The 12,047-nt window shown below is 36.8% G+C and overlaps 1 protein-coding gene across 4 annotated transcripts; it reads left to right on the forward strand.

Annotated features, from left to right (window-relative positions):
- Nucleotides 1–6,295: 6,295 nt before the first annotated feature.
- LOC148880930 (putative transcription factor KAN2) lies at nt 6,296–11,824 on the forward strand. Of its 4 annotated transcripts, none has more exons than XM_088963026.1 (6): nt 6,296–7,767; nt 7,882–7,958; nt 9,184–9,226; nt 9,349–9,502; nt 10,723–10,783; nt 11,407–11,824. In XM_088963026.1, exons 1-6 carry the CDS (start codon nt 7,161–7,163, stop codon nt 11,533–11,535), a joined length of 1,071 nt encoding a protein of 356 aa, XP_088819152.1. In that variant the 5' UTR covers nt 6,296–7,160; the 3' UTR covers nt 11,536–11,824. The 4 variants fall into 4 exon arrangements, with proteins under 4 accessions (XP_088819152.1, XP_088819153.1, XP_088819154.1 ...); XM_088963027.1 differs by having other exon boundaries at nt 6,817–7,767; nt 10,726–10,783; XM_088963028.1 differs by having other exon boundaries at nt 6,818–7,767; nt 11,410–11,824.
- Nucleotides 11,825–12,047: the final 223 nt, after the last annotated feature.

Raw genomic sequence — 12,047 nt, forward strand, 5'->3', positions numbered from 1 at the left:
ATGCCTACCCAATCACATAGCAGTCATGGCCTAGGGAAGCATAGACATGATTAATGACATCGAATTCCTCTCCAACATCTTAGATGCTCTTGCCCCATTTTTTTATTCCTCACAAGTTTCTTAAACATGATTATTTAAAACCCTAATTCTCATTTCCCATGAAGAGTTGACAATCCCCCCTGGCCCTGGTGATATAAAATCCATCCTCATAAACTATTAGCAATAGAAAAAACAATTGTCAGTCTTTGATATCTGATCCCTGTCTAGTGTCATTAACATTGTAATATTATTAATTAAATAAACAAACAGACACAAATTACTATTAGGCCTTCCAATGCTGTCAGAGACCCTTGGAAGACCCAATTAAAGTGATTATGAGGATTCTTCTGGTAAGCTCTAATGTCGTTTTCTATTGGAGATCCCCATATCAGTCGCATGGATCTCAAACTTGGATCAAATGGGTTTTCTTAATTATCACAAAAAAAGAAAAAGAAAATCGAGATGCCTTAAATAATATACAATTAATGGGTTGGAACTTGGAAAGGAATACTCTTCTGCTCTTCAAGTTGAAACCCTAAAAAATTAATTATCAATTAAAGAAAAGAAAAGAAAAAAAAAGAGGGCAAGTGTAGTGGGTTTGGGGTAGAAAGAGTGAATGTGAAAGAGTGTTGACTGTTGGTTAAGGAGGAAAGGAGAGGGAAGGGACCCCATGAAATGCTGGGATTGCCAATTTGTGTGGATACATAGATATGGGTGATGATCTGAAAGGGGCACTAAAAGCAAAGTAACGCTTACCAATGCTTATAGACATGTTAAAGGCATTAAAAGCTATGTGTCTTCTTTCCAAGAGCCAAAAGTATCTTTCTTTATGTAGAAAGGTATTTTGTATCTCGCGAGCTATCAAATTAGGATAAGCCCATCTTAATGTCCAAGGTTGCAGTGTGGACTGTGGACAGAGATAAAGATCGTCGAGTTTGGTATGGTTTATGAAGTATTGAAATTGAAGTTCCTTGCTGCAGTTCGAGATGTTAATTAGAATTTACTAGTGAATGTCATGGGACGACATATTGTTGGGTATGGGATGGAATGGGAGGTCATAGTGTGCAAAATCTTGCCACCTGTCAAGTGTCTATGTGTTTTAGGTCATTGAGTGGACCCACCTAAGAAATTTACATCTGACAAAGCACAGGGATTGGGGCCCATCATTAAATTGATCCAAGATGAGCAAAGCTTTGAAGATGACGTGTAAATCGGATGGTGAAAGTTCATTCATTCAATCATACCGGGGTTCTGATTTCTGATGTAGGCACCCGTTTAGATGGGACCCATCCAGCAGCAGGCCTGGTCCTTTCAATAGAAACATGGGCAGGTATGGGCCTCAGAGGCTGAGATTGAACATATGGGTCCTGTGGTTTTAGAGCTTGTAAATAAGGTGGAGCCCATAAATCCCCACGTGTAACATATTGTGTAGCTTTAGGAGGTCATCACCGTTCAATATTGTATGGGCCCCACGACAAAATAAGCTATTCTAGCTTATGATATTGGATGACTACTTGTGTTTAACTATCACTATATTCTTGCCTTCTGTTGGTATTCTTTGCAAATTTGAGTGGCTTAATTCTAATAACTTATACTGTAAAAAAAGTAACTAGGAAAATCAGGAAAAGAAAGAATAAAGATATAGAACACACAAGATTCCACATAGTTCAGCAATTTTATACCTACAGGCTACATCTAGAGATGTTGAACCCCATGTGAGATTTCACTACTCTTAATGCGATGATAAAACCCTATAATTGAAAGGTACATCTATGAAATAGTTTTAGGAATAAAAAATGGTTTTAGAAATTAGTACATTAAAAGGCATTACCAAATGCTGGTTCCAACTGTATATATGTAGGGTGTTGGGAGAGTTCCACTGGAAACAAACCTAAATTCTGACAGTTTTTTGCATGAAGTGGCCACTCTTAGATTCGAACCTTCCTTCTCTCCCTTCTCAGCTGATGAGATTTTACAATCGTTCCAAGCAATGGCCCCATTATTTTTTATTAATATATAAATATTTATAAATATATTTGTATTAATATAAAATATTCCACACTACTTTACTTCATAATTTTTACAAACCAGTAATTTTAATGAATTACATGTTTATTAAAGAAAAATTTTCATATTTTTGTAAAGTACACCATTCAACATGGTTTTGGTAAAAAAAAAAAAAGAAAGAAAATACATTCATTATATGCATACCATAAATCTATTTACTGTGGTATCATGTAGAGCTCTCTGTTGCTTTGGTCCCTATTCAAATTGGAATTTACTACTTACTAGTTATAAAGCTCTATAGGAACCTATCCTATACACTCACTCTTCCCTAGCAACTTGCACCAATGAGTTGGTCAGTTTAGACTTCAAATAGGGACCGGGGTTCCTACTTTCATCTCATCTCGTCCACAAATCAGTGACCCACTCAAATGGACAGACTAATGTTTTTTGTTTTTTTTTTTTCTTCGAATTAAAATCAAATTCTGTGATTTAAGACCACCCTAAGGAGTCTACACCCAACCAAAAAGAGAGTCTATACCTCAAATCACATGATATGTGGCTAAACTTTCTTTTTCTTGTTGGTGGAATACAGGAAAAAAAAAAAGAAGACTAATTACATATCAGTTCAATTTGCCTCATTAACCTATATGTGTATTTCCTCATAAACCTATAAATTTTCCCATCGTCTCATAATTAACAAAATGAATAAGAAACAATCTCCCGTGAAAGTTGGAGTAACAATTTAGCCTTGACCTTCCCTTCTAACTTTACTCTTTGGCACAGTTCCCTTAGGCTGTATTTGGAAACGATGCAAATGGAGTGTAAATTTTGGTTCAGAATAAATCTGCACTTTAGTTCACTTTTGTCTGTATTTGACAACATTACATTTATGCATTGACAAATGACATATCAATGCATATTTATATTGATAATAAGTTGTAAAAGTACACTAATAAAAAAGAAGTAAATTTGCATTCAAGTGGACTTTTGATAAAAAAAAAAAAGCATATGCTTTATTGAAATTCATGTTTGTATCCATTACAGCTAAAAGTTTGTTTGGTAAGAAGGTAAAATTGTCAATGCAAAACTAACCCAACTTTGTAATTTATATGAATCATTTTACACTCTACATATTTGCATTGTTTCCAAATGCAGCCTTAAGTGTAAAAAAGAAAAAACACTAAATTAGAGTGCCTCCCATAGACTCATCATCATGTTTAACCATTCAATTTAAAACGTGTACATATCATGCAATAACATTACTAAAAAAATTAAATATCAGATTATTTATTCAATTTTATTATTTTTTTGGGGGAAAATTTTTTATTTAAAGCTTTTATATAAATAATAATTCTATTTCTTCAAATCATAAATACATTATTATTTCTTCGAATAATAACTCTATTATCATTATATACGCTTTTGAGATGGCCACATGCGCACATGGCAAGTCTAAAAGGGATCAAAAGACTCAAAATTATATATCAGTTGTAAAACTAGGGGCTAGTACACCTCTGTATCACTATGTATTGAAGTATCCATCTATATGGTGCAATATGGCCCAATATCAAGGCTTATCATACCATTATGCACGATTAAGAGGATACACTCTTAGTCATAGTATAATTTGTACCCATGTCCACCAATGCTGATACCATATGCCTCACATTGAGTGTATCGTATCAATATTTTAATCCTTGGTTATAAGCACTTAAATCATTTCTTACTACTTTGACCCAAGTCCTTATTAGTGTACTTCTAAGCCTTTTAGCTCTTCAACTTGCAACAAATAACTTTTTATGGGTGCTATGTTGTCTTCTATGCACATGATGAAATCATCTTAGCATTTTCTCATTTAATCACCTATTGGAGCTATCCCTAGGTTTTTTTATTCTATTCTTTCAAGTTTTTCACCTATGAGTATATTGTGTACTCCTAAACAGAACTTGACCAAATATATATGGTTATCTAAAATAGAATAAGGGTCTGTTTGGTTTGTGGGAATAAGGGTATGGAATTAGAATTAGAATGGTTCATTATGTTTCCAACTGTTTGGTTAGGCAGAATTGGAATCTCATTCCATTTCCTAGTGGAATGGCATAACCCCATTTGAGGGAATGAACATTCCCTCCGCCTCCCTTGGGGGAATGAGAATTCATTCCAGCTAATTCCAATTCCCATATGAACCAAACAGGTGGGAGGAATAGACCCATTTCAATTCCAATTCCAACTACGAACCAAATACCCTAAGATCAATGGGTTAACAAATATTCCATTGTTTCAAATGGTTGGCTTCTTATTATATACTTTGACTGTCCCTCTCCTTAAATTTACTTTAAGTGAAGAAGTGCTTCATTACTAACAAATTAATTATTATTTTGAAATTTTCCATTACTAAAACATTTTAGAACAAAAGTTGTTCTAAAACTTTTTCTGAAACCAAGATTTAATCCTTTATCCACCTAATAATAAAAGGAGAAAATGTAGTTTGGAACAAATTCAACTCAAACTTGATTGACCTATATCAAATTGATCATCTAGATTAAAAGTTTCAAAGTTGGATGCACAAAAATTGTTTTAGTAATCTTTAATAAAATTTCTCAATCAGCAATGAAAACCAACAGAATGAATTAGTAAGTTAAAAGCGATACATAACATTTAAGTTGTCATTAATTTAATCAAACATTTTAGTGGAAAATAACCTAAGTAGAAAATTCAATCTAATAAATAGATTTTAAGTTCTAAACCACTAATAATAAGTTATCTTTTGTTCAAAAGTTCATTCATTCTAGATGTTGAATGATAAAAATTTTAAGGTACCCAATGGAACCATGAATCATGATGACTAAGCCATGCAAGTTTATGAAAATTTTGGATTCAGACATTGAAAAAAAATGTCTCACGTAATTTCTAGTAGAAATATGTTTGTAATTAGAATTGTTCATTTGGCTTGAAGTAGTGAGTACTACAATATCTCAGTTTTGTTTGGTGTTTAATGAAAATTCCTTAAAGAAAAAGCTCGAAACCTAATTAAGCTAGAGGATTAAGTGATGAATTTGGGTTGACGAAACCCTACCACTTTTCGGGACTCTGGCTGACCTAGGATTGATTCAGAAATTTGGGGTGGGGATGGAATTTGCATCTGAAATGCAGTCACCACATTGTGCTTACTGCACTTAATATGGTGCGTCTTCATTGACTAACAAAGCCATCCACAGTGTTACACCACTGCCCTTTGATTGTAACAGACCCTAAGTACAAATAAATGTACTAGCTAGTATTCAATACTCGTATTGTAACAGTACCTTAAATAATAATGTTAATAGGTTTTCTGAGTGCTGGCCCACCAAGCTGGAAATCTTACATGTAGCAGCTATGGAGGTGGTCCAAAAGACTGTAAACATGTTTCCCATCTCAGCACTTAGCTCTTGCAGTTTCAGTATAAAAAACTTTGCCACGTGGCACAAGTGATTCATTTTGTTTCACTTGTTTTGTAAAGAAGAAGAAGAAGAAGGTGCAGCAAAGTCTTAAATGGCAAAAGTACTATACATACAGTATAGAGGGTAGACCCTAGAACTGATATGGACACAAGACTGTGAATGTACCCAATCAATGGCTCCTAGATGTATGATTTCTTTGGCCCTACCATCTCTTGACCCACCTAAGAGAAGATAAGATAAAGGGAAGAAAGCCCATATATATTTGAAGTTAGAATACAACCTAGAAACAACTTTCTACCCCACCCCACCACCAAAAAAGAAAAGAAAAATAGAATTAATATACAAAATTAAATCCTATGTACACTTCACTCTCATTGATCAATAATGGTATGATAGCCATCAGATTAGGACTGAACAATGAATAAGTTAGATAGATTGATCTTAACTGTATATGAACATATATAGGACATATTACAGGCCCTTACAATAATATTGTCCACCATCTGAAAGTTGACAGTTGATCGAATGGTTGGACCATTCAATTGGCATGCTTTTTCAATATGTCCTATATACATGTTGCTTATTGTTTTGACATTCAATATATATCTAGTTGGGGTCGGCACAACTCCTGTACATCTTTCCTCCAAAATGCATGAACATTAAGGACATGTTTGGATGCAGGTTTTCTCATGTGATGGGTGTGTTCTTAGTCCAAATAAGGGGAAACAAAGTATCTGTTAGAAAGGGCGGTTTTTTATTCTTATCTGCAAATTGTAGAGTAGGGGCTGAAGGGAGGGAGGGAGGGGGGGGGGGGGTACACCAGAAAATGGGAAAATGTACCATTTTATAGGACTAGCATACCTGCAAGGCTACCAATGAATAGCTAGCTCCTTTCTTGGTTCTAGTCCATCCAAACAAATCCTCAATTTGTTTGGAGAGATAAAAACTGGTTATGTGGATTTGAAGTTAAAAAGCAAAATACTTTAGGTGGTAAGAAAGAGGGGTTCAAGATTATGAAGCGGGTGATTAAGGGAAAATAAACAAATCCAAGGATGTGGAATTAGGGTTTGATCAAGTCAAATCTCCAAAATTGTGAAATTGTGGGTTTATGGAAAGAAGCACCAACCAAACTTTCACCAAGAGAGGGAGGAGAACAGAGGGGAGGTAGGCTTTAGTGGTTGAGAGACAAATGCACACGTTAAAGCTTTCACTAAAATTTCCTTTTTTCTCTCAAAGAAAAAGAAGGGAAAAGGAGTAAAAAGGGAATCAAGTGTTAAGCAGTCTCTCTCTCTCTCTAGCCTCCTTAAGTGTCATTTTCTCACATATACTTCACACAAACAAGCAAGAAACAACCATTTCACTTCACACCTTGTCCTCCGCTCGCCCTTCTCTCTGTGTCCGTGTCTCTCTCCATCTGTCTTTCTCTCTCCCACACTCTCTTATTCACCTCCTCTCTCCCAACTCCCCAACCTCTGCAACTACTCCACCAATTCATCAACCCCATCAGAATAAAACCCTGAAATCTATAATCCTAAAATTCATCATCCACACCGTCGGAACTGCCCAAAGCTCTTCTTTCCTCGTCCAAAGAGAACACTGATAGAACAAGTCGGAGAAGAAAGAAAAGGGGGAAAAATAGCTGTAGAGATTTACAGGTGTTGTTGCTCGCCTGTGATGGAGCTTTTTCCGGCCCAACCCGATTTATCACTTCAAATTAGTCCCCCGAACAGCAAACCGACATCAGGATGGAGAAGAACAGATGAAGAGTTAGACTTGGGTTTCTGGAGGAGAGCCCTAGACTCCAATAACACAATCACTTCAATGGCAAAAAGCGATACTGGTTTCGAGCTCTCCTTGTCGAATCCCAGGACCTCAGAAACTAACTCTAATCATCTTCACCATCTTCTCCACCATGGCCACAGCAACCTAATCCATGCCAATCAACACCATCATCACCACCATCAGAACCAGCAAAATCAATATCTACATCAACAACAAGCACTTCAGCAAGAGCTTGGATTCTTAAAACCCATAAGAGGAATTCCCGTCTATCATAACCTTCCTTCCTTCCCTTTCGTTCCCCAACACACGCTAGATTCTTCTGCATCTACTACTACCACTACCACTTCAACTTCCTTCCCTGCTCATCAAAGTCTCATGAGATCGAGATTCTTATCGAGGTTTCCAGCCAAGCGAAGCATGCGAGCTCCTCGAATGCGCTGGACTACCACCCTCCATGCCCGCTTCGTTCACGCAGTTGAGTTATTGGGTGGCCACGAAAGTAGGCTTTGCTTTTCCTTTTTCCTTTTTGCAATTTATCTCCTTCGTTTATGGGCTCCAAGAGCTAGAAATAGTGTCTATTGATGTTGTACTGATTTGTTTGATGGGATTTCAGGGGCTACACCCAAATCCGTTCTTGAGCTGATGGATGTGAAGGATCTCACCCTGGCTCATGTAAAATCTCATTTACAGGTAAAATAATCTCATAATCTTTAAAAATCTCAACTGGGTTTTTCGATCTTTGCCTGAAAATCAAATGGTTTTTTTTATAAATTGAAGAAAATCTTCGAGTATCTTCTTTAGTTTCCACCTTTTCCTCCGTTGTTTCCTTCTTATTTGTTTTACTCCTTTAAGTTGTAGTCTTTGATACAGTTGTCGTCGTGTTTGAAAGCTTAAAGTTGCGTTTTCCGGCCTACATTACTGGAAAGTTTATCACAGACATTGCAAACTCCGAGATTTCTCTGCAAAGGGTCGCTCAAACCCTCAACCCTTCTCTCTCTCTCTCTCTCTCTCTCTCTCTCTCTCTCTTTTCTTCGAAATATCTGGGTTCTGCAAGTTAACAGGTTGCTTTATGCTTGGAAGAAGAAACCATTCGTAAAAACAAACAGAGGTAGAGAAACATTTAAAAATAGTAAATAGTAATATTCATCTGAGAAGACGAGTAATAAGACAAAGCCCAAGGAATTCAAAACCAGTCCTAGCCGAGCCGAGCCGATTTCCTAACTAAGTTTTGCAGATTAAAGAACTATCTACATCCTGTAATTCCGGTCTGCATTGTACAATATAATAGATTAAGAACGCCCATTAGGAAAAAGATAATTGTTTTTCCTTTTACAGAGAAAACAGCAAAATCCAAGTACGAAACGCCATCATTTCTCAATGATTTCTTCTTCCCCGGGTTACCCTAAACCAACCCAGAATCATGGTTAACGTGTTTATTTAAGGGGAATTTAGAGTTCAGTCCTTCCTTCCAAGGAAGAGCGTAAGAATTAGGACCTTCGGCTGCTGGTAGAAAAGCACGGCCTCGTAACTCATGTTTTCATGTAAGTTTAAGATTCTCTCAAACATGGGCAACGTGGCCTTGTTATCTACCGTCGGGAGGAGCTTTTCCTTCTTCCCTTTTCATAGGTTAACCCCTTAAAGTCCGTTCCGTGCATATATAGAATCAGACATGCATACATACATGTACCCATACATGAATGCTGATGTCTCACTCACATATATGTATTAATTTGCACCGTACTAAGACCTGTGTTTAAGCTTTTTTTTTTTTTTTTTTTTGTGGGTAGAAGTAGTGTTTAAGCTTATCTCTGCGTGCCATATTTACTTGTGTACATTGATTTCATGTGTATGTGCTTTAGAGGAATTAGCATTGTAATAGTGGTCATCTACATCCTTGATTTGCATTTGGTTGCAGATGTATCGAACCGTAAAGACTACAGATAGACCTGCAGCATCTGGTAATTACCGTGTTCCTTACATGTCTACCTTGTGATCTTTTTTCCCTCAGTTCTAGGTGAGGTTCTTGAGTCTGGAGACAGTCGTATTTTGTATGATGGGCACTTATTGTTGCTTATGGCAGGCCAACCGGATGGATTCGACAATGGGTCAGCAGGAGAGGTTTCTGATGATATCATGCATGAATCACGAGGTTCTGAGCTAACAGTGCAACAGGGTAGGCAAAGTATGCATCAAGATCAGGATTACTGTGGCCTCTGGAGCAATAATTCCTCCAGGTGAGACTGTTTTTCTATCTGCTTGAGTTTTGAGTTTGACCATCACCCATGAGATGATGATAATGTGCTTCATTGATGTTTTCATGAGAGATAAATGGATCGATCTGTGTTTTGAATCTTGAGCTTTGTTTGGAACCAGCCAGTTGTTTGAGTACTTAAATAGCCATGTGAATTCTCAAGAAGCAAAATGGTGTAATTTCTGACTTGCATTTTTGGATTTAATTTAGACAATAAGTGCATTTATGTTAATTCACTGACACATATAATGGAGTATCATTCTGAAAATGCTGCACTTGTAGAGTATTGGCAGAAATTGTTTGGGATGGAGACTTTAGTTCTTTTTTTGGCCCCAAGAAGCATGTAAAAGGGACATGTGAAGTACTTTTCTTTTGTTTGGTTATATTTATTTTCTTTCCATCTTTCCTTTTTACAAACCTGAAGACTAAGGGTAAGGTAGATATGGATTCTAAATGAGTATCCATGTCTGCTTGCTGTTTCTATTAACAGCATTGAAGAATAAATATGAGTTCAGTTCTATTAATAGAACAGCTACCTGATCAAGTTCTCAGGTACAGATACTCTCTCAGTGTCCTAACCATTTTATGGATGAATAATGCTGTATGTGCGTGGACTCTCTCTCTCTCTCTTTGTGCGTGTATGTGCGTGCGTGCGTGCGTGTGCAAACACAAAAACCAGAAGCAGAAAGGCCGATTAATCAAAAAAAGAAGCACAAGTGGTGATATATGCTTTGTTCTGTCTGTCTAGAATAGTTGAACACTAAAAAACCATGATGAGGTAATAATCCCTTTCAGTAGTTGAAAAAGAAAGTGAAGGAATCATCAGCTCTTCCTAACATTCCAAGACATGCACCCATGACAAATCCACCTGAAATGGAGATATCTCTTTCCTTGGGATTTTGTGGGGTCACTTAAAGGCAACCAAATGGGACCCACCAAGGGGGTAGAAACCTTGGTGCCAAAGCTTATGCCCCATGAAGCTTCCTTGCTATTTCTTGTTATGGATAATGGGCTATCACATGGGGGGAGGGGTTCTACTTTATTTCAATCACCACAAATAATGATAAAGCTAAGGATAGTTGTAAACAAGTTAATAGTAAAATATTGCTTTCTTTTATCAGTTTGCTTTTTTTTTTTTATGTTTTGATGCATGGCTTCCACTGATAGGAAATATTCTCTCTTTGTGCTTGTGCTGATTTGCAGCAGGGAAGCTTGGTTGCATGGCAAACCAAGGGATTCCGTTGGACACACACCACCTTTTGAGGTACCCACTTATAACTCATGATGTCTCGTTCGGAATAACCTTGAGCTTCTGAATTTGACAGGAAATTGAAAATGCATGTTCTATATGGGAATGAGAAAAGGAATAATATCTATTTCTCCTCTCTTTTTCCTTAAGCAAGAGGCAAGAGAGAAAAGGGGATGAGAACAGGAAAAAAAAAAAAAAGACAAGAACCTTTCAAAGGGTAATTTGGTCATTTCAAAGTCAAGGGGCACTTATGTCATTTTCGAAGTCCAAGGAGAGAAGTGGTTTCATGGGATACAGACAACTTACTTTTTCTTTTGCAAATCCCCCCCCCCCAAAAAAAAAAAAAAAAGAAAAGAAGATTAAATTAGAATAGTTAGAGTATGATCTAACCTACTGATGGATGATCGAGAGATAGATGAGTTAGTGGGCCCATGCATGAATGAAATAATAGGAGTATGATAGGCTATTTGACAAGGACAAGAGTCATTGCTCTTCCATATATATTCTTAGTCAAGAAGACTTCATTTTCAGTTTCTTTATATCTTACCCTAAAAGTGAGAATAGGAGTATGATTACACTTTCCTATCCTACACATTCTTTTTTTTTTAAGACTTAATGCTTTTTTTGTTTTGTTTCAGAAGGAGATGGGCCCAAAAAGCTTAAACTATGAAAGAATATCGGATTTGAACTCATCAAGCCTCACAGCAGGGACAGGGACGAGCCCCAAGAAGCCCAATCTAGAGTTCACCCTGGGCAGGGCAGTTTGATTTTGATCTCATCATCTGGTGGAGTACTCATTTTGAAATCATTATATCTCTGAAGGGATGGATGGTAATGAGAATCAGGTACCCATTTGGAAATCAGAGAAAAGAAAGAAGAAAGAAAAAGAGAGAGAGATAAAAGAAAGAAAGAAAGACAAGGAGACAAAAGAGACAGAAAGCAGAAAAAAGGAGAAGGGTGAAAAAGAAGCATGTCCTTCCTATCAAGCTGTAAGACCCAAAGCAGAAGCATATTATATTCCTACGTAAATATGAAATCTAATTGATGATTTTTATATGTTTGCACTTCCTTCTCACACTTTATACTTTAGAGAGAGAGAGAGAGGAGTGTCTTTAACAGCTTAACTATCTTAAAGTAGAATGTGATCCCTTGGTAATTGCAATGGGGCCCTTTCCTTTTGCATAGAAAATTTTGGTTTCTACAAAGCCCAAAGGAGTTGGGTGGAGGGTCTTTCTTCATTCTTTGGGGTTCGCACGTGCTCCCACTTTACACTCCAACA

This window comes from Nelumbo lutea, chromosome 1 (genome assembly GCF_056320005.1).
Source record: "Nelumbo lutea isolate HS-2025 chromosome 1, American lotus-T2T, whole genome shotgun sequence".
Lineage (NCBI taxonomy): Eukaryota > Viridiplantae > Streptophyta > Magnoliopsida > Proteales > Nelumbonaceae > Nelumbo > Nelumbo lutea.

Bases quoted from the DNA above. Each gene is read 5' to 3' on its own strand.
- LOC148880930 (XM_088963026.1), top strand. From the start codon at position 7,161: ATGGAGCTTTTTCCGGCCCAACCCGATTTATCACTTCAAATTAGTCCC. The intron at 7,959-9,183 runs GTAAAATAATCT...ATTTGGTTGCAG, and splicing joins ATGTAAAATCTCATTTACAG to ATGTATCGAACCGTAAAGAC. The intron at 9,503-10,722 runs GTGAGACTGTTT...GCTGATTTGCAG, and splicing joins TGGAGCAATAATTCCTCCAG to CAGGGAAGCTTGGTTGCATG.